We start from the raw sequence: 22,152 nt of genomic DNA, 5'->3' as shown, positions 1-22,152 counted from the left end.
CCTGCGGACCGAAGGGTCCTCAGTCCAGTCAAGGGCATGTACCTCAGTTGCAGGCTTCTCCCCAGCCCGGACCCTGGTCAGGGTGCCTGAGGGAGGCAACCAGTTGATGTGTTTCTCTCACATCCATGTTTCTCTCCCTCTCTCTTCCACTCTCTCTAAAATCAATGGGAAAATATCCTTGAGTGAGGGTTAAAAACACATATACATAAAAAAAGCAATTAAAAGTAGTTTCGTGCAGTCTTTTATTATAACGTCAGTAAAGCATTGAGTCCATTCATGTTGTCTGTGGTTGTCCAGAAAGGAAGGCGCATATAACCAAGGAGTGAAGCTCTTGCCTTGCATCAGCCCTGTCTGCTTTGTGTGGTAATTGTCACGAGTGCTGTCCTGCTGCCCCCAGGGACGCCCATTCTACCCTGCGCACTGGCACGTTTCCAGGCCTCACCCTGTGCAGCCCTCTCCCTCCGGTCCTCTGCCGTGAACTCCAGCTGCCTGGCCTTCCTGACCCTCAGCTCTGCTCCTGTCACTCAGGGAGACCTGGATCTGGGTTTCCCTCTCTGTGGGTGGGGCGGTGAGAAGGCTCACTGGTTACTTCCCTTTCTCAGGGGCCGCTGTCCTGTGCTGCTCTTGTCTAGTGTCTGAACATTGCTGTTTGATATAATTGGTCCTTTTTGTTGTTGTTGAAGTTGGAGGAAAAATCCGCTCACTATTGCTGCATCGTGGTGGGAAGCAGACGTCTGTTCCTCTTTTTACATATTCTTGCTTCTGCATGTCATTCCTGTTTCCTGATTTCAGTTGTTTTCACGGGTACGGCTCCCGAATCTTCATGTCTAGACTGCCCTCTTTCCGTAGTTCATTGCTTTCATTCCTGCTGGGTGTTTCCATTTAGTATTCTCCCTTATATCGCAAACGCAAGAGAGGTTCCTTCAAACAAATTCTCTTTTTTATTGCCACTATTTCTATTATGTGAGGCCTGGCTCTCCAAGTCCCAGAAGCTGGAATTCTTTTTTATCTTCTTAAATACACTTGTATCTAAATTCTCCCATTCTTTACACACACACACACACACACACACACACACACTAAGCGGCCAGATTATTATGACCACCCCATCAGTATTTCATTGACACTTCCAAAAATACTGAATATTGAAAACTTCCTAAGCAAATACTCTCAAGGTTTTATTATTATTTGCATAACGAATTCACGTCATTGTACTGATGGGGCCGTCATAATAATCTGGCTACTCAGTATATATATATTTCAGAGAGGAAGGGAGAGGGAAAGAGATAGAAACATCAGGGATAAGAGAGAATCATTGATTGCTGCCTCCTGCACACTCCCTACTAGGGATCGAGACTACAACCCAGGCATGTGCCCTGACCGGGAATCGAACTCCTGGTTCATAGGTCACAGCTCAACCACTGAGCCATGCCGGCTGGGCTAAATTCTCCCATCATTTCCCTCATACTGTTACTTCTCACCATCACCCCCATCCATCGCCTGGTTCCCACCTGGTGACCTTGCATGTAGACCGCTGCCTCAGCTTCCTAACCCGCATCCCCTGCTTTCTCTTCTCTCTATAGCAGTGCAGCCTGCACATTACCACCAGAGGGTAGTCCTACCGCACCCTCCATCACTTGGGAATCACTAATTCCCTCAGCAATAACTTGTCAGTTCTGTGTCCTGCAGTTAAAGTTCTTGACAATTTGATCCAACATTAACTTCAGTTATTCACTTATTTATTCGGAACCTTCTCCCCCATTGCACAGATGTGCGCACTGCCCACTGTCCATTCCTGCACCTCCCCCTGCTTTTCCCTTGTGAGTAGCAGGCCTTTGTGACTCGTGATGCGCTAATGTGGCCCATTGTCCAGAAGCCGGCTTCGCTTTCTCTTCTCTGCTGAAGCACGCCAACCGTGGTCTCTTTCTTTGAAATCCTGCGTGATCTCTTTTTTTTACAACTTTCTAGGCCAGTAGTCAGCAAACTGCGGCTCGGCAAACCGCGGCTCACGAGCCACATGCAGCTCTTTGGCCCCTTGAGTGTGGCTCTTCCACAAAATACCGGCTCTTCCACAAAATACCTACTTCTACGCATGGACCACGAAGTTTCAATTGCACTGTACGTGCGCACCCGCACGTGGTATTTTGTGGAAGAGCCACACTCACAGGGCCAAAGAGCCACATGTGGCTGGCGAGCCGTAGTTTGCCGACCACGGTTCTAGACAATAAGCTATGTTAGGATTATTAGCTATTTGATATTTTGTTATTTACCTCTTCTTTTTTGAAAAAAAATATATTTTATTGATTTTTTTACAGAGAGGAAGGGAGAGGGATAGAGAGTTAGAAACATCAATGAGAGAGAAACATGGATCAGCTGCCTCCTGCACACCCCCTACTGGGGATGTGCCTGCAACCAAGGTACATGCCCTTGACCAGAATCGAACCTGGGACCTTTCAGTCCGCAGGCCGACGCTTTATCCACTGAGCCAGACCAGCTAGGGCACCTCTTTCATTCTTATAAAATATAGTTACTTGACTTCCAACCGAATTAAAATTCTTGAAGGGAGCGAGACCATGTTTTGAGCTTTTGTCTGTTCCGTATAGGATCATAATACGTATGCTTACAGATAATCAAAGTTCCTAGGTGTTTGTTGACTTAGCTTGGGAAGATGAAGATACTGTGTGCTACCTGTCATGCAGTACAATGGGTTTCTTTCTTAGGTAATTTTTCTAGTCTTGTACTGTTACAGCAGACAGTGACCATAGAAAAATAAGTAGCATCTGTAGAAATCTATATTGCAGCATATTTGACTTGAGAAAGGAAACAAACTTATTACCATTGCTTTCCCTGTTTTAATTTTCCTTTTATTTGAAATATCCTTAGTTATTTGAGTCAACTCATAACGGATTCTGTTTTTCAGAACTGCTTTCAAACATCATCATGTACTCGCCCTTAGTTCTTCAGAGCTGTTCTTCTAAAGTCACAGAGAGTTTTGACTATCTGTCCTTTCTGCCCCTTCAAACTGTGCAGGGGCTGCTGAAGGCGGTGCAGGTGAGTCTCCCCAGGGGAGAACCCAGGTGGGGGGAGTGGGAGTCCGATGTGTTTATGAATATAAATATGTCTGAGAAATCCTGTTTCTCTTGATTCTAAAACATTAAACTTTATATTAAAAGGGCAGGAGCCCCAGCCTAGCTGGTTTAGTTCAGTGGATAGAGCGTCGGCTTGTGGACTGAAAGATCCCAGGTTCGATCCCGGTCAAGGGCACATGCCTGAGTTTCGGGCTTGATCCCCAGTAGGGGGCGTGCAGGAGGCAGCCGATCCATGATTCTCGGTCATCATGTTTCTCTCTCCCTCTCTGAAATCAATAAAAATATATTTAAAAGCAGGGCGGGGGCAAGAGCCCCAAGCTCTAGACTCTGTTCTCCAAGTTTACCTGTCTTCACAGTGCTACTCTCTGACCTTTGACTCACTTTCAAGTTAGTGATGGAATCGAAAGGCTCTTACAAAATTGCCAATTGACAATAGAGTTAAAGGCTAGTTTCAATGTAGTATTTCAACTACAGTGTTGTCCTTATTACTAAGTGTGATATACACTGAAACATGTAGAAAAGCGCCTTAGAGCCCCGCTGGTGTGGTTCAGTGGTTGAGCATCAACCTATGAACCAGGAGGTCACCGTTCAATTCCTGGTCAGGGCACATGCCCGGGTTGTGGGCTTGATCCCCACTAGGGGTGTGCAGGAGGCAGCCAGTGGGTGATTCTCCCTCATCTTTGATGCTTCTATCTCTCTCTCCCTCTCCCTTCCTCTCTGTAATCAGTACAAACATTAAAAAAAAAAAAAGTGCCTTAGAAAAGCCAAACAGTCACAGCATTGGGTAGCAAGGAACTAAGGCCGATAAGCAAGCTCGTTCTGGTTTTACCCTCCATGCTTCCTCTTTCAGCCCCTTCTCAAAGTGAGCATGTCGATGAGAGACTCCCTGATACTGGTCCTCCGGAAAGCTATGTTCGCCAGGTACGTAGCGCCCCGTCTAATGTTCCTAGCAGCCCTCTCTGCCGCCTCCTCGTACAACCTGGTCACAGGGCCGTGCGAACGCCTCACCCAGCCGAACACGTTCACCAGACGGCATTGTGCGCAGTGCTCTATCTCACTGAGTCTCCAGGGCAGTCCTGCAGGGTTATTGCAGCTCCCATTTCACAGACCAGGGAACCTCGGCTTAGAGAAGGCCGTGACCTTCCAAGTCCAATAGGAGTTGGTGTTGGAGCCTGGATTCGAGCTTGTGATGAGGGTCCTCTGCTGTGCCCTAGAATAGCCCTGCAGAGGAGGGTCAGGTGCCGGCTGGCAGCAGTCTGAAGGGAAAACACCTTCATTAAGAAGTAAATATTAGCCAGGCCGGTGTGGCTCAGTGGTTGAGTATTGACCTATGAACCAAAAGATCATGGTTTGATTCCCAGTCAGGGCACATGCCCAGGTTGCGGGCTCAATCCCCAGTGTGGGGTGTGCAGGAGACAGCCAATCAAAGATTCTCTCTCATCATTGATGTTTCTGTATCTCTTTCCCTCTCCCTTCCTCTGAAATCAATAAAAAATGTAGTTAAAAAAATTTTTTTAAAGCTTATTTTAGTGAACATCAGAATTGTGGGCCAGTGACTGTAGACCAAATCAGTTTTTGAGGGTCTCGGTCTTTTGGTTTTTGGCTTAGCCAGTGCCTCCCGACCTCTCTTCCATTATTTCTTAGTATACAAACTATAGATGACAATACATCTCCTACAAAATACTCTGAGACAAGTACTAGGTGAAACCACTTGGGGCTTTAAGTATGAAATCACACAGGCAATATGCTGCCCTCATGGATGGCCATAGGAACAGCCAGTGCTATTGCCCCTGTTGTAGAATTGAGTTTTCTGTTGCTCCTTACCCAGATGCATGTCTGACTGCTAAGGTGAATGTTGTAGCGTCTATAACAGTGGTTCCCAAACTTATTTGGCCTACTGCCCCCTTTCCAGAAAAAATATTACTCAGCGCCCCCTGGAAATTAGTTTTTTTTAAATTCTAATAGCAATTAAACAGATATATATATTAATGTTTCTACCTTTTTCGTAAAATATAGTAAAAAAAGGTGTAAATTAGAAACATTGAAGTTTGAAATTATGAAACTATTTATTGAACTCAGAATAGAAAGGTAATACAAAAAAAGTTAAAACAAATGCACCTGTGGCCATCACCGCCCCCCTGGATCGCTGGAGCGCCCACCAGGGGGCGGTAGCGCCCACTTTGGGAATCACTGGTCTATAACATGAACTCATTCATCATGGAGCCTTGGGGAGATGGCTGGACCATTTTTCTGGGTGGAGGTTTTATCAGGCACCACACATGGCTCTCCTTTAGGCGCAGAGAAAATCAACCATTTCCTTTGTGATTCAGCACTTATAGCCTCGCTGCACACTTGTTCTCATTCCCCACGTAGATGTATCAGGATAGAAGGAAGTATAGGTGATGTCATGAGGTTAAGCAGATGATGAAAACATCAGCTGCTCATTGCTGTGAACAGCTGATTTCTTATTCGAGTACATAAATTCAATTCATTCTGCTCTGTCGTGTTTCACGGTGACACATATCCCTCTCTGTACAAAACTAACTGGATTTTTAAAATATGTATTTTTTTATTGATTTCGGAGAGGAAAGGAGAGGAAGAGAGAGAAAGAAACATCAGTGATGAGAGAGAATCATAGACCGGCTGCCTCCTGCACACCCTACACTGGGGATCAAGCCCACAACCCGAGCATGTGCCCTGACTGGGAATCGCACCGTGACCTCCTGGTTCATAGGTCAATGCTCAAACACTGAGCCACGCCGGCCGGGCATAACTGGATTTTTTTGACCCAGAAGCCTATTGCTATGAAATTAATACTGTTTGTTCCTTGCTCTCTGCCTGTCCCTGAGCTAGACAGCTTGATGCCCGGAAGTCGGCGGTGGCTGGGTTTTTGCTGCTTCTGAAGAACTTCAAGGTCTTGGGCAGCCTGTCGTCCTCCCAGTGCAGCCAGGCCATCGGCGTCAGCCAGGTGAGGTGGCTCAGCCGGCTTGTCGTGGGCGCTGCTGCGGGGCTTGGTGGCATGCGCACTGGCTTCTCTTCCTCCTGTTCTGGCCGTGCAGACAGTCCTGACACAGTGCTGCTCAGGTGCTGCTGGTGGCAGTGCAGTCAGCACTGCTGATGGCAGGTCTGCTGTGTGCTCAACGCTGTGCGGGATGGTAGCCCCTAGCCTCAGTGTGGCTATTCAGCTGGACACTTGACATGCGGCTAGTCCACATTCAGTGTGCGGTGCGTGTAAAATCCACTGGGTTTTAAAGACAGTGTGAAACAAAGGAATGTACAGTATCATTAATTTTTTATTTCGATGACACGTTGAGATAATATTTTGGATGTGTTGGGTTCAGTACAAAGTTAGAATTAATTTCATCAGTTCCTGTTCAAATTTGGTTACCAGGAAATTTTAAATTAGATACGTGAGTTGCATTTGTGGTTTGTCCTGTTAGACACTAGGCCAAGAGCCTTACATTCATTATTTCATTTATTCTTCACAGTAGTTCTCAGAGGCTAAATACATTTATGATCTCCATCTTTTATAGTTCATTTACTTGGCACATGAACCTGTATTAAACCCTGTAATCTGAGAAAACAAAATTGTAATTGCTGAATTTACTATGCACATTAAGGGGTGTTGTTGTCATCTGCATTTCTAAGCTAAAAACTGCCTGTAACCCTCTCAGGATTTGGTGGGAGCAAAAAGAGCTAGATTCTCCCAGCTCCTGAAGACATGTGAAGAAGTCTTGTAGGCCTTTTGAGTCAACCAGGTGTATCATGAGCTGCTGGGTTCCAGGGGCCTGAGCTCACCTGTGCCTTCCTCAGCAGGTCCACGTGGATGTCCACAGTCGGTACAATGCTGTGGCCAACGAGGCGTTCTGCCTGGAGATCATGGATAGTTTGAGGAGGTGCCTGGGCCAGCAGGCTGACGTGCGGCTCATGCTTTATGAGGTAACTCGGCAGAGTGGGAGGAAGGTCGCATCCCCCGGCTCGTCATCTTTTTTATGTTTTTAATGAATTAGGTACTTACTGTTGAATTTATTGGGGTACAGTTGAGGCAGTAACTTAAACTTTCTGAATTGTTTCTCTAGCAAATAATATATTCATCTTTTTCAAAGAACTGAGAATAGGATAAAGAAAGATAGTGTTGCCCTGGCCGGTTTGCCTCAGTGGATAGAGCGTCGGCTTGCAGATTGAGGGGTCCCAGGTTCGATTCCGGTCAGGGGCGCATGCCCAGGTTGCGGGCTCGATCCCCAGTGGGGGTGTGCAGGAGGCAGCTGATCAGTGATTCTCTCTCATCATTGATGTTTCTCTCTCTCTCTCCCCCCCCTCTGAAATCAATAAAAATATATTTAAAAGAAAGAAAGATAGTGTTATTTTGAAGTTATGATTGTCTGAATTGCTGGTATCTCTGTTAAAGAGTTTATTTGTTCTCTGATTCCTCTCAGGGGTTCTATGATGTCCTTCGAAGAAACTCTCAGCTGGCTAATTCGATCATGCAGACTCTGCTGTCACAGGTAAAAGCATTTATGGATATAGAAAACAGATAATGGGGCGGTGAGAGGCAGTGACATTTTCCAGACTTTTCACAACGTGAAATAATTCCCGAATAGTCACTGGCACGTTGACTCGGGTGTGTGATGCTATCTTGATGGTTTATTTACTTATTTATTTTAAATGTATAGTTCTCTTGATTTCAGAGAGGAAGGGAGAGGGAGATAGAACTATTAATGATGAGAGAAATCATCGATCCGCTGCCTCCTGCATGCCCCACACTGGGGATTGAGCCTGCAACCCGGGCATGTGCCCTGACCGGGAATCGAACCATGACCTCCTGGTTAATAAGTTGACACTCAACCACTGAGCCATGCCGGCTGGGCTGTGATGCGATCTTGATGTTTTATTTTAATTACCACTATGTACCTGCCATCTTCCCATTGTATAATAGTTACCCTCTCAGTTAACAGTCTGCATCTTAAGTGTGAAGGACATTTTGAAGAGCCATTTGTACAAGGATTGTCAGCAGCTATATCTATTGTTTTACTTCTAAAAGGAAAGAGACTGAGATCTGGAGCAAACACAGCAAAATACTGCCTTGTGTTAAGTCTAGGTAAACAGATACTTCAGTGTCTGTTAGGTTAAAGGGGGTTTTTAAATTATGAAATATTTCAAAAGGGCAATCGAGATTGGAAGAATTTAGCTGGAGAATATCTGGTATAAATAAGACCTTTTACCCTTAACACTTATTCATTCAGCATTTATTTGAATTTTTAAATAGCTTTATTGAGATATAATTCACATACCATGCAATTCACCCATCTTAAGTGTACAACTCCTTGGTCTTTAGTCTATTCAGAGAGTTATGCAACTTTTACCACATTGTTTGAACATTTCATCACCTAAGAATAGTGGTTCTCAACCTTCCTAATGCCGCGACCCTTTATTACAGTTCCTCATGTTGTGGTGACCCCCAATTTCATTGTTACAAATTGAACATAGTTAAAGCATAGTGATTAATCACAAAAACAATATGTAATTATATATGTCTTTTCCGATGGTCTTAGGCGACCCCTGTGAAAGGGTCGTTCGACCCCTAAAGGGGTCGCGACCCACAGGTTGAGAACTGCTGCCTTAGCAAGAGACTCCACCCCCTTTAGCTATCACCTCATTTTCTCATCTTTTCCCCACCCTCCCAGCTCTAAGAAACCACCAGTCTGCTTTCTGACTATAGATTTTGCCTCTTGTGGACATTTCATATCAATGGAGTCCTATCATGTGTGGTCTTTCACTTGACAGTGTTTTCAGGATTCACCCATGGTGTCCCAACTATCGTTACTTCATTTCTTTTTACGGCTAAATATGTCATTGTGTGGTACATGAATCTTTATATATTAAGAGAGTTCGGGGTGGGGGGGGTGAACACACAATACAGTGTGCAGATGATGTGTTGTGGAATTGTGCACCTGGAGCCTGTATAATTTTGTTAACTGGTGTCACCCCCAATAAATTCAGTAAAAAGGGGGCAACAATTTTAAAAGATGCTCTTATGTACTGATAGTAATAAGAATACCTATCTATGTTAAAATCCCAGCTAAATGGTGTTACAACTTTTGCTTTAAACAGTTATATCTTATGTCTTTTATAGTAATAGAAGAAAAAGTAAAGTACACAGGTGCACACACACACACAATTGTTTATATGTCTCCGCTTTTTACCATTGCCGATGCTCTTTATTCATTTCTGTGGATTCAATTTTTTCATCTTGAACAATGTCCCTCCTGCCTGAGGCCTCTAGGGCAGTGACGGCGAACCTTTTGAGCTCGGCGTGTCAGCATTTTGAAAAACCCTAACTTAACTCTGGTGCCGTGTCACAGATAGAAATTTTTTGATATCTGCAACCATAGTAAAACAAAGACTTATATTTTTGATATTTATTTTATATATTTAAATGCCATTTAACAAAGAAAAATCACCCAAAAAAATAAGTTCGCCTGTCACCTCTGACACGTGTGTCATAGGTTCGCCATCGCTGCTCTAGAGCCTATATGCTAATTGTAAAGCTCTACTGAAAATGCCTGTGGAAGTGTAGGAGTTGGCGTGAGAACGTAGCGTTTCGTAGGAGAGGTAATGGAAGTGGGATAGGAAAGATCTCAGTTAGTACGATGCCTCAAGCAGGGGCGAAGACTGTGGGGCAGCCAGTGCAGCACAGATGTCGCTGCATTCTTTGGACATTTGGACGTAGGTCTGAGAAGGTGCTACACATTAAAGGTGCCTTTATTTTTTTATTTATCTTTAAAATATATTTTATTGCTTTTCCACAGAGAGGAAGGGAGAGGGACAGAAAGTTAGAAATATCCATCACAGTGGTTCCCAAACTTATTTGGCCTACCGCCCCCTTTCCAGAAAAAATATTACTCAGCGCCCCCTGGAAATTAATTTTTTAAAATTTTAATAGCAGTTAAACAGAAAGATGTATGTATTAATGTTTCTACCTTTTTCGTAAAATATAGTAAAGAAAGGTGTAAATTAGAAACATTGAAGTTTGAAATTATGAAACTATTTATTGAACTCAGAATAGAAAGATAATACAAAAAAGTTAAAACAAATGCACCTGTGGCCATCACCGCCCCCCTGGATCGCTGGAGCGCCCACCAGGGAGCGGTAGCTCCCACTTTGGGAATCACTGATCCATCAGCTGCCTCCTGCACACCCTCCACTGGGAATGTGCCCGCAACCAAGGTACATGCTCTTGGCTGGAATCGAACCTGGGACCCTTCAGTCCGCAGGCCGACGCTCTATCCACTGAGCCAAACCAGCTAGGGCTAAAGGTGCCTTTAGCTTGACGCGTGTAAAGTGAAAAGCAGCGCTGAGCGCGGTGTCTCTGTTCCTTGCCTTCTGTAGCTGAAACAGTTCTACGAGCCCCAGTCCGATGTGCTGCCTCCTCTGAAGTTAGAAGCTTGTATTTTGACCCAAGGAGATCAGATCTCGCTACAGGAGCCACTGGTGAGACTGCTATTCTTCCTGTAACCGTTGTTTTTACTGTTAAGATATCAACCCTGTTGATAGAGTTGATGGTTCGAAAGAGACACCTTTCTCCCGTGAAGCTGTCTGCTCCTCCCGGCGAGCTCTTACTCTGAACGCTCCCTGCTTTTCTTTTCTGACCATCATCACCCGTGTCTGTTGGTAAGATGTCTTGTCGGCATCCGCCACTTCCCCGAGGAGCACTTTGTCTTCATCTGTGGCTCTTGGATTGTGGTACTAAATGAATGTGCTTTAGGATGGGGCGGGAGGGAGGCTAGGAGCAGATGACCCAGGGCACCTGCTTCATTTGTCTGGAGGGCGTGGATGATGTAGGCTGAGCTAGCATTGGCGCACTGTGGACCCCTCAGGGAAGCTAGGACAGGTTGGTCTTCTGTTCTTGCTTTCTAGGCTCAGAAAGACAGGGAAGCGAAGATAAAACTGAAACTCCACCCCATATTCTGCCTTCATGCACAGACCTTCTCTGCCACGCAGTGTCCTTAGCCTCGGAGATGCTGTGTTGGTCTCTGAGATTCCTTTAGCACAAACCCCCACCTTTAGAATAGCCTCTGGGACTCAGAGAAGCCAGAGACGAACGAGCTGCCCAGCCTGGCTCCATGGTGTTTGCACTGGATCAGAGGGAGCGTGTCCGCTGTTGCCTTGTGAGGTGCCAGCTTTTTGTGAAGCCAGTTCCTTAGGGGAGGGCAGGTCAGGAACCCAGGCCTCTGCTAGTGCAGCTTTTTACAGTGTTGTTAATTCGGGTCGACACAACTTGTGCTGCTAGTGCATAGCTTACTTTAGCCTGATAGGCAAGGATTAATTGTCGATTAGCAGCAGCTTCACACATTATCTCTGAACACTCAAGAATATTTCGTTCTTGTTTCTTCTACAGGACCATCTGCTGTGCTGCATTCAGCACTGCTTGGCCTGGTATAAGAGTAAAGTGATGCCCGCTCAGCAGGGAGACGAGGAGGAGGAGGAAGAAGGGTTCTACCAAGAGTTAGATGACATGTTGGAGTCTCTTACCAAGAGAATGATCAAGAGTGAACTAGAGGACTTTGAACTGGTAATTGCTAAATCTCTTATTTATTATTTACTAGATGCCTGGTGCACGAAATGCGTGCACGGGTAGCGTTCCTAGGCCTGGCTGGCGATCAGGGCCTTTAGGGGCCTTCTGGATGCTGGCCGGGCCTTCCTTCATTCCCCACCACCCCCTGGTGGTCAACGCTCATCATAGCAAGTGATAGAACTCTGGAGGGGACACTTTACGTATTAGCCTTTTATATATATAGATCATCAAGTTTTAGAAATTGATTTTGAGAAAGAGAGAAACATGGATGTGAGACAGAAACATCGACCAGTTGCCTCCCATATGCAATCGGACCAGGGATCGAACCCGCAGCCTGTTCCCTAACGGGACTCGAATCCACAGCCTTTCAGAATATGGGACAATGCTCCAACTGAGCCACACTGCCCAGGACCTCAGTTATGTTGTACAGTGGAAGTTTTTGGAAGCTTGTTTTTCTCTGGTGTCTTTCAGGATAAATCAGCAGATTTTTCTCAGAGCACTGGTATCGGCATCAAAAATAACATCTGTGCTTCTCTTGTGATGGGAGTTTGTGAGGTTCTAATGGAATATAATTTCTCCATCAGTAATTTCAGGTAAGCTATTGCTGTGACTCTAATTGCAGTTTGCCTAATTCTCCATTTTATGGGGGGTGGGGGGACGGGGAGTGTGTTTTTCCTTCGGTATGCTAGTTACTGAACATACCACAGACATCAGTGTATCTCTCTTTTTTTTAATCTGTTTTCATTGATTTTGAGAGAGAGGAAGGGAAAGGGATAGAGAGATAGAAACTTCAATGAGAGGGAAACATCCTTGATTGACTGCCTCCTGCACGCCCTCACTGGGGATTGAGCCTGAAACCTAGGCATGTGCCCCGACTGGAAATTGAACCAGTGACTCTTGGCTTATGGGTCGCCGCTCAACCCCTGAGCAACACCGGCTGGGCCATGACAGTATGTCTTGGGTGGACATCTAGCTGAAGACCAGGCACCGTGTTTCCTACCATGGAACACCCAAGCTTTGACGGACAGGCAGGCGAATGTCGTGCCTCTAGCTGGGTTTAATTCAGAATTCCTGGGCCCTGGAATCAAGAATTCCTCCTTTTGATTGGTGGTAGTGTGGGACCATCATGCTCTGTATTGCCTGGTTCCAATACAGGAGGAAACCATAGTTCAGCAGATCGCACGCCTGGGAGTTCATGGTAATGGGTCATTCCCGCATGGCAGTGTCTGGAATAGAGAAAGCTTCTGAAGAAGTGATGTGGTGTCCTACATGTGACAGGAAGCCACAGCCTCTGACGCTGTCCTTGGTGGTCTCTTCCCCTTGTCCACAGCAAGAACAAGTTCGAGGACATCCTGAGCTTATTTATGTGTTACAAGAAACTCTCTGACATCCTGACCGAGAAAGCTGGCAAAGGCAAAACCAAAGCGGCCAACAAAACCAACGACAGCTTTCTGTCCCTGAAGTTTGTGTCTGATCTCCTCACCGCCCTGTTCAGGTGAGGGGGTGATAGAGGCTGAAAGACAGCTGCGCTGTGACGACGCTGCCGGGAGCCTGGGAGGCACTGTCATCTGGGGGGCGTCATAGTTCTTCCCGTGCATGTGTGTTTCTGAGTCCCGGGAGAGCCATTCCAGCAGATTAACTGAACCCCAGGAGCGGGTGTGGGAATCTCGGATTTATAGCCAGCCGGTCAGAAGTGCAGACAGCAGCCTTCCGAGCTGGAGGAGGTCATTGGGAACTTCGATCTGTAGCCCGTTGGTCTTTCAGAACCTGAGACATAACTCGGGTGGTACCTAGGTTGGCGGCTGGTGTCTGAAGTGGGGGGTGGGCAGTCTGGTAGGACGACCCCCAGCCTGTGGCATCTGGTGCTCTCTGCAGCAGATAGTGTGCGAATGGCCTGCTTGGACACCTAGAGTCCATCATCCGAAGCTTGCTGGATGCTGCTACACTGAGCAGTCTCCAGAAAGCAGGAGGGACCTTCCTTCCCGCTCTCTATAGGGACAGTACCCAAAGCCACGAGGAAAGTCTGTCCGTGCTAAGGTCCAGCAATGAGTTCATGCGCTACGCCGTGGGCGTGGCCCTGCGGAAGGTGCAGCAGCTGAAGGAGACGGGCCACGTGAGCGGCCCCGATGGGCAAAACCCAGACAAGATCTTTCAGAACCTCTGTGACATAACCCGGTAAGTCACGCACGCTCACCCTCGGAAACCTGTCGCTCTGGCTGTGGAGTCTCCAGGTCTTTAATATATATTGATTCCAGAGAGGAAGGGAGAGGCAGAGAAAGATAGGAACATCAGTGATGAGAGAGAATCATTGATCAGCTGCCTCCTGCACACACACACCCACCCCCCATTGGGGATCGAGCCCACAACCTGGGCATGTGCCCTGACCAGGAATCGAATTGTGAGCTACTGGTTCATAGGTCGGTGCTCAACCACTGAGCCACACCAGCTGGGCTCAAGTCTTATGAAGTTGCTGTATTTAAGATAGTGTGTATTGGCAGAACCAGAGGAACAGAATAAACAGTTATAGGTTATTTGATTTAACAAAGGTGCCAACGTAATTTAATGGAGAAAGAAAGGTCTTTTCTACAAATGGTTTTGAAACAATTGGGCATTCTTTCTTTCTTTTTAAAAAAATATATTTTATTGATTTTTTACAGAGAGGAAGGGAGAGTGATAGAGAGTTAGAAACATCGATGAGAGAGAAACAGTGATCAGCTGCCTCCTGCACACCCCCCCCCCCCCCCCCCCACCACCCACTGGGATGTGCCTCCAACCAAGGTACATGCCCTTGGCCAGAATTGAACCCGGGACCCTTCAGTCCACAGGCGGATGCTCTATCCACTGAGCCAAACCAGTTAGGGCCAATTGAGCACTCTTATACAAAAAAAAAGAATCTGCCCTAGCGAGTTTGTCTCAGTGGATAGAGTGTCGGCCTGCGGACTGAATGGTCCAGGTTCGATTCTGGTCAGCGGCATGTATCTTGGTTGCGGGCACATCCCCAGTGGGAGGTGTGCAGGAGGCAGCTGATCGATGTTTCTCTCTCATCGATGTTTCTAACTCTATCCCTCTCCCTTCCTCTCTGTAAAAAATCAATAAAATATATTTAAAAAAAAAAAAAAGAACCTTTATCTGCTGGGGTCCAACCCCAGCAGGTCCAGGGGTCCCCAAAGGTGTGGCCGGAGTCGGCGAAGAAGGAATGGCACGGGGTCAGCGTTCAGTTGATCAGCATAGCGAGGTTCTCCCTCCAGGATCTCAAGCCAGGAACTCCAGCCAAGTTCTGGTCAGGATCTCCAGCGAAGTTCTGGTTAGGATCTCCAGCAAAGTTCTGGTCAGGATCCGGTCAAGTTCTGGTCAGGTTCTCCAACCAGGTTCTCCAGCCAGGTTCTGTCTAGGTTCTCCAGCTAAGTTCTGTAGCCAGGTTCTGTCCAGGATCTTTTGCCATGTTCTCTCTCTAGGTTCTGTCTCTAGGTTCTTCAGCCAGGTTCTCTCCCTAGGTTCTCTCTCTAGGTTCTCTCTCTAGGTTCTGTCTCTAGGTTCTTCAGCCAGGTTCTCTCGATAGGTTCTGTTTCTAGGTTCTTTGTAGGATCTCCAGCCAAGTCTTGTCTCTAGGTTCTGTCCAAGTTCTCCCGCTAGGTTCTGTTTCTAGGTTCTGTGTTTCTAGGTTCTGTGTTTCTAGGTTCTGTTTCTGTTGTCTTGTTACATCTGTATTTATACCAGTTGATTCCAATCCTATCAATCTCTATTCCAAAGGTTAGCACGTTTCTTATCTCCATTCCAGGGAGTAAAGATTATGTAGCTTAAGCGTGATTGTTTGTAGTTAAAGTGATTAACTACCCGCCTGGCACTTAGTTAAGGGGTTTCACTCCCTCCCTAACTTCAGGGGAAAATCCCTACCTGGGAAAACAACCTTTCTCGGAGAGGTGACCTTGGTTAAAACACATAGCGCCAAGAAGGGGAGCAAACATATTAAGAACAGTATGCCATATATGCCAGGTCCCTTGAAACAGCAAGGATGGACCAGCTCCCAGCATTTATCCATTCCTGATGTCATATACAAAATATTAACTTGAAGTGGATTTGCACATAGCTAGTTTTATTTACTTGACAGTAATAGTCAAATTTGGAACAACCCAGATGTCCACCAGCTGATGGATAAATTGGTGTAGAACAAGCTGTGGTCCGTCCGTGCAGTGGGAAACTGCTGAGCGACATGGGACCAACTGCCGACAGTTGTAGCCGCGTAGGTGAATCTCACAAGCATGTGCTAATTCGTAACAAAGCCAGACTCAAAAGGCTGCACGCTGAATGACACTATTTTTTGTTGTTAATCCTCACTCATGAATGTTTTTACATTGATTTTTTTTTTTTAGTGAAAGTGGAAGAGAGAGAAACATCGATGTGAGAGAAACACATCGATCGGTTGCCTCCTGCATGAGCCCCAACTGACCAGGGCCCGGGCTGGGGAGGAGCCTGCAACCAAGTTACATGCCCTCGACTGGAATTGAACCCAGGACTCTGGTCTTCAGGCGGATAGCTCTATCCACTGAGCCAAACCAATTCGTGCTGAGTGATACCATTTTTATGTGATATTTTGTAAATGGTAAAACCACAGGGACAGGAATCAGTGGTTGCTTAGAAAATGGGGGAAGAGCATTGACTACAGAGGAGCATGAAGGAGCTTTTGGGGAGATGGGACTACCTTGATGGGGGGATGATTGCACACTTGGTAACTTTGCTAAAATCCATAGAGCTGTACATCTGGAGGATGTGAGTGTTACTGTCTGTAAATGGCACCGCAGGGAAGCTGACTTTAAAAATAAAGTCTCTATGCCGAAACCGGTTTGGCTCAGTGGATAGAGCGTCGGCCTGTGGACTGAAAGGTCCCAGGTTCGATTCCGGTCAAGGGCATGTACCTGGGTTGCGGGCACATCCCCAGTGGGGGGTGTGCAGGAGACAGCTGATCGATGTTTCTCTCCCATCGATGTTTCTAACTATCTATCTCTCTCACTGCCTCTCTGTAAAAAATCAATAAAATATATTTTTAAAAAATAATAATAATTAAAAAATAAATAAAATAAAATAAAAATAAAGTCTCTGTTCCCCTTCAGGGTCTTGCTCTGGAGATACACGTCCATTCCGACGTCCGTGGAGGAGCCGGGGAAGAAGGAGAAGGGGAGGAGCATCTCGCTGCTGTGCTTGGAGGGCTTGCAGAGGATCTTCGGCACTGTGCAGCACTTCTTCCAGCCCCGGGTGCCCCAGTTCCTCCGCGCGCTGGGTGGGCACCTCTGTGAGACACGTGGCCTTGGTCTGGGTTTCTCTTTCTTTCTTTTTTTTTTTTTTAATATATTTTTTATTGATTTTAGAGAGGAAGGGAGAGGGAGAGAGAGATAGAAACATCAATGATGAGAGAGAATCATTGATCGGCTGCCTCCTGCATGCCCCCTACTGGGGATCGAGCCCACAACCTGGACATGTGCCCCCAACCAGAATTAAACCTGGGACCCCTCAGTCCACAGGCCAACGCTCTATCCACTGAGCCAAACCAGCCAGGGCTCTCTTTTTTTTAAATATATTTTTATTGATTTTAGAGAGAGAGAGAGATATAGAAACATCAGTGATGAGAGAGAATCATTGATCGCTGCCTCCTGCACGCCCCACACTGAGGACCAAGCCTGCAACCTGGGCATGTGCCCTTGACCAGACTCGAACCGTGACCTCCAGGTTCATAGGTCAACGCTCAACCACTGAGCAACACTGGCCGGGCAGGGGGACACTATTTACCCCACTACACAAGGTAGTAAGTTTTCGGTGTTTAAGGTTTCCGCTCAGGTTTCTCTCTCTTCGCAGTTGGTTGTCAGGGAACATTAATGTTCCAGGGCTGCAGTATCACTCGCCTATGCAGGTAGAATGAACAGGACGGAATTATTGGCATAAAGGGCACAGCTGAAAGTGCATTACTGCATGCTGGCCGGGCTGGGTTCTCTCTCTTAACCGGACCTCTTGATTCTGTTTGTTACCCTGTCATAGGCCATCTGAGCTCAGTCCTAAAGTTGCTAGGAAGTGACATGTAGTGGGTTCAGAATTGGCATGTACTGGACTGTGCTTAACCACGAATAGGAGCTGGAAAATGAGACATAGTATGAAGAAATTGCATAACGTTAGGAATATATTCAAATCTGCCTGTAGGACGTTTGTCTTTCTAAACTTTCAGCTACTAAAAGGCTAAAAGAGCATAGTTCATTTCAAGGAAGATAGAGTTCTCTCCCTTCCCTAGATGTCCCGGATAATGAGCAGGAAGAGGTGGAAGTCACGGTCACCCAGAGGGCAGCGTTCCAGATCCGGCAGTTCCAGGTGAGCAGCCGTGGGAAGCTGCTGGGCTGGCTGGGGCCTCCCAGAGGCGCTGTTAGCAGGGCCAGCCGGGGGGAACCAGGGACAGTGAGCAGGTAGGACGGGGTTTTCTCTGGGTCATCATCCAAACGAGCAGACATCACTCCTAGAGAGGAGGCACCGCACAGAAAGGGCTGGGCTGTGTGTGCTGAGCCAGCCGCCTGCCGCAGCCACTGCCCCGGGGGTCACTGTGTGAGCTGACACACACAGATGGCAGGAGCCTGTTAAGTGTGGAGCTTGTCTTTGTTTTGTGTCGCTGGCGTAATTGGGGTTTGTCAGGTTTCATAAAGGCTGCACAGTGCCTAACCGTCTGATTAGTTGTCATACTATCAGGATAAGTGTAAAGTTTCTGCTCTGCGCCAGGTTCTGTTCCAGGGCCTGGGAGATCCAGGAGGGAAGAAGGAAGACAGAGTCCCTCCCCCGGGTGCTCACCTGGAGTGGGGAGGAGACTCGCAGACTTGATTCAGGTGGTTGGAGAGGAACAGAGAAAAGGAAGACAGGGCAGGGGTGTAGGGAATGCTGGGGTGGGTGGGTATCTGAACCTGGGCGATGGAGGGGCGCAAGGAGCTGTAAACCGCCCGGAATGGGGTGCACAGTCCTTCCTACTGTACAGGGGGAGGGGTCTGTAGTGTTTAAGAGACGCTCACGTTGATGGTGGAAAACGGTAGGAAACTAGCTGTTCCGTCGAGTTTATCTTCAGATTTTGTCCTCTTTGAATCCTTGTTGGCCCAGCCTTGGGGGTGTCTGGTGAGATGTTTCTTCTCCCTGATACGAACATGTCTGCGTACTTTCCTTCCTCAGAGGTCCTTGTTGAACTTACTTAGCAGCCAGGAGGAGGAGTTTAACAGCAAGGAAGCCCTGCTCCTCGTCAGCGTCCTCACCAGCTTGGCCAGGCTGCTGGAGCCCACCTCCCCTCAGGTACGGCCCCTCCTTCAGTCCCACTTCTCATCCCACAGAAGGGCAGGGTACTGCATCTTAAAAGAACGTAGCTAGCCCTGGCCGGTTTGGCTCAGTGGATAGAGCGTCGGCCTGTGGACGGAAGGGTCCCAGGTTCGATTCCCGTCAAGGGCACGTGCCCGGGTTGCGGGGTCAATCCCCCGTAGGGGGCATGCAGGAGGCAGCCGATCAGTGATTCTCTCTCATCATTGATGTTTCTATCCCTTCCTCTGAAATCAATAAAAAACCTGTATTAAAAAGAACCGTATCTAAATATCCTCTCTAAGTCTAGCTTATTTTAGACTGTACCTTTAATTATGCTCCTGAGTTCGTTAACGTGAGACCCGTTAGGTTACCCTTCCTGCACGCCCCCTAGTGGATGGACCCAGGCATGTGCCCTTGACCGGAATCGAACCTGGGACCCTTCAGTCCACAGACTGACACTCTATCCACTGAGCCAAACCAGTTAGGGCAGGAAGTTGTTTGTTTTTTTTTAATCATCACTTCCCCCCATAATCCCAGGTAGTCACTTGTTTGGGTTTTTGGGTTTGTTTGTTTCTTTCTTTGGTTAATTCTCACCTGTGGATATTTTTCCATTGACTTTTAGAGAGAGTGGAAGGGAGGGGTAGAGACAGAGAGAGAGAAACATCGATGTGAGAGAGACACATTGATAGGTTGCCTCCCACCCACAGCCCAACCAGGGCCAGAATCAAGCCTGCAACCGAGGTGTGTGCCCTTGACCAGAACCGAACCCAGGACCCTTTAGTACGTGGGCTGATGCCACATCCACTGAGCCACACGGGCCAGGGCAGTCCCTTGTCTTGTAAATTTAATTTTGAACAGATAATAAGTCTTACGATTTGAAGACCAACAATTACAGAGACATTTATAGTCCGTGGCCGCCTCCTATCCTGTTCATGCCGCCCACCTGTCCAGCTCCTCTTCTCCCCGAAAGAAGTACATACCTGTTCTTAGCTTCTTATGCATCCTTCAAGTTTCCTTATTCCTGGAGAAGCACATACGAATGGAGCTCCTTTTCCCTTCCCCACCCCTCCTCACACCGAAGTGTGTTCTGCCTCCTGCTGGTTACATTCACACGGCACCTGCAGGCCTTTCTGCTTCCGTTCACAGAGCTTTCAGATGTAGGCTCTGAATTTACTATTCCCCCCAGTACAGCAAAAGGAGTTCCTACTGGCTGGCTTGCACTTAAGTATCACAGCCTGTCAGGGCCTTTGGGCTGCAGGCCATGGAAGGACCTACTGGGCAGGAAGCTCGGTGTGTCTCCTCTATCACATGAGAAAAATGCTGGGTTTTTGTCTTTTTAAATTTTATTTATTTAAATTGGCTTCAGAGAGGAAGAGGGAGAGAGAGAAAAAAAAAACATCAGTGATGAGAGAGAATCATGGATCGGCTGCTTCCTGCACACCCCCCACTGGGGATGGAGCCTGCAACCCGGGCATGTGCCCTTGACCGGAATTGAACCCGGGACCCTTCAGTCCGCAGGCCAAACCCACTAGGGCACCTCTTCTTCTTTTGTCTGCTTACTCCCTTCTAACCTCCTCTGGCCTCTCGTCTCCTAAAAGCGAATTCTGCTGTCTTTGTGGCCAGGACCTTACTCTCCTGCCCCTCTCCACTTGCCTGATGTCCTTGGAGATGCCTCAGGGCTGCGGGGCACGGGGAGGAAGGAACTCCAGCCCTGGACGTGGTTATGGGGCGGGGGAGGCTGGGGATGAGACCCAGACCGGGATCCCAGGACATTTGGCCCTTAATGAGGGCATAGATTTGGGGAATTAAGTTGTATGCGATCTTATAAGGAAAGCATCAGTAATTCTCATAATTTTGGGCCTACTCTCGTGCTGTTCCAAGTAGATGTTCCAGTAGGTCCGGGCACGTGTATTGGCGGATGGTTAGGCGGGGGAAGGTCTAGGCTTTTGTAGATGCGTCTCAGCCGTTTCTGTAACAGCTGAACGGTCTCTAGTTTGTGCAGATGCTATCCTGGACATCCAAGATCTGCAAGGAAAACGGCCGGGGTGAGTTTCCTGCCGCGCGTCCTGTCAGCTTTATTTAAAATCATCACTGAGTAGCATTTACGCATTCGGCAGAAGAGCCCACATGAGAAAGACACAGCACCACGTGTCGGGGGGCATAGAGCGGTGGGACCTCTGCTCACATCACTCTGGAACACTGGCACTGTCGACACAGAAGAGTGCTTGCTCCATGACCCCCTGTAGATCAAGTTCAAAATCAGACAAGACTGGATGTGAGGTCAGGGTAGCAGTTTCGTTGTTGGGGCGATCGAGGCAGAGGGTTTCTGGGTGCGGGTTACGCAGCGGTCGGGGTGACTGGTCTTGGGAACTGTCTCCCTCCTTTGGGCATGTGGAGATAAGGGCACATTTGTGGGTGAGCTGCTGGTCCAAGTGGGCAGCTGGGCGGGGTGTGGGGAGGGGCTTTGTGCCGGGACATGATGAGCTATGTGTCCTGGCCTGGCCTCCCCTCCCCTGAAGCACTGACAGGGTGATAACTCAGCTTCTGATTTCTTCCTCCCTGCCCTAGAGGATGCCTTGTTTTGCAAGGGCGCGATGAACTTGCTCTTCAGCCTCCACGTGGCGCATAAGAGCCCTGTCGCCCTGCTGCGTGACCTGTCCCAGGACATCCACGGGCACCTTGGGGACATAGACGAGGTAGAGGGGCAGCCTTCAGCACAGCACTGGGGGTGAGGGCCAGGGCACAGCCTACGCGGTTACAGCTCATTCTCTCGCTCCCCAGGATGTCGAAGTGGAGAAAACAAACCACTATGCGGTGGTGAATTTGCGAACAGCGGCCCCTACCGTCTGTGTAAGTCCTGATCCCGGAGCACGGGAAACAGCCCTGTCATCCTTCCCACTTTATGTCCCCCGAAGAGTGACTTACAGTGACTTACGTCCTGGGCCTGTGACCCACCGCAGGCGGCCATGGCTATTCTGTTTGGCCGCCGAGGCAGTGGCCATGGCAGGCGTCCCTTCCTTTCACAGCTGCTGGTTCTGAGTCAGGCCGAGAAGGTCCTGGAAGAAGTGGACTGGCTGATCACCAAGCTTAAGGGACAAATGAGCCAAGAAAACGTGTCAGGTGAGACGAGTTCAGGGTGGGGTGCCGGGAGTCGGGAGGAGAGCAGCGTCCACCAGGGTC

At 47.8% G+C, this 22,152-nt stretch overlaps 1 protein-coding gene across 1 annotated transcript in view; it reads left to right on the top strand.

Annotated features, from left to right (window-relative positions):
- Window positions 1–22,152, top strand: part of FANCI (FA complementation group I) — a 52,475-nt gene that overhangs the window by 23,544 nt on the left and 6,779 nt on the right. The window contains exons 15-31 of the mRNA XM_070400761.1: window positions 2,921–3,051; window positions 3,940–4,010; window positions 5,943–6,057; window positions 6,906–7,028; window positions 7,526–7,594; window positions 10,479–10,580; window positions 11,488–11,661; window positions 12,136–12,257; window positions 12,995–13,159; window positions 13,660–13,839; window positions 16,773–16,939; window positions 17,939–18,015; window positions 18,853–18,969; window positions 20,966–21,017; window positions 21,541–21,668; window positions 21,754–21,822; window positions 21,999–22,092. Of these exons, the coding sequence (XP_070256862.1) occupies window positions 2,921–3,051; window positions 3,940–4,010; window positions 5,943–6,057; window positions 6,906–7,028; window positions 7,526–7,594; window positions 10,479–10,580; window positions 11,488–11,661; window positions 12,136–12,257; window positions 12,995–13,159; window positions 13,660–13,839; window positions 16,773–16,939; window positions 17,939–18,015; window positions 18,853–18,969; window positions 20,966–21,017; window positions 21,541–21,668; window positions 21,754–21,822; window positions 21,999–22,092 (1,956 nt within the window). The remainder of the gene's footprint in view (window positions 1–2,920; window positions 3,052–3,939; window positions 4,011–5,942; window positions 6,058–6,905; window positions 7,029–7,525; window positions 7,595–10,478; window positions 10,581–11,487; window positions 11,662–12,135; window positions 12,258–12,994; window positions 13,160–13,659; window positions 13,840–16,772; window positions 16,940–17,938; window positions 18,016–18,852; window positions 18,970–20,965; window positions 21,018–21,540; window positions 21,669–21,753; window positions 21,823–21,998; window positions 22,093–22,152) is intronic.

This window comes from Myotis yumanensis, unplaced genomic scaffold (genome assembly GCF_028538775.1).
Source record: "Myotis yumanensis isolate MYYU_CA2020_CCGP unplaced genomic scaffold, mMyoYum1.0.hap1 SCAF_20, whole genome shotgun sequence".
NCBI classification, from domain to species: Eukaryota; Metazoa; Chordata; class Mammalia; order Chiroptera; family Vespertilionidae; genus Myotis; species Myotis yumanensis.
Note: the sequence above shows the minus strand (reverse complement) of the source record. Positions and strands in the feature narration are given on the sequence as shown.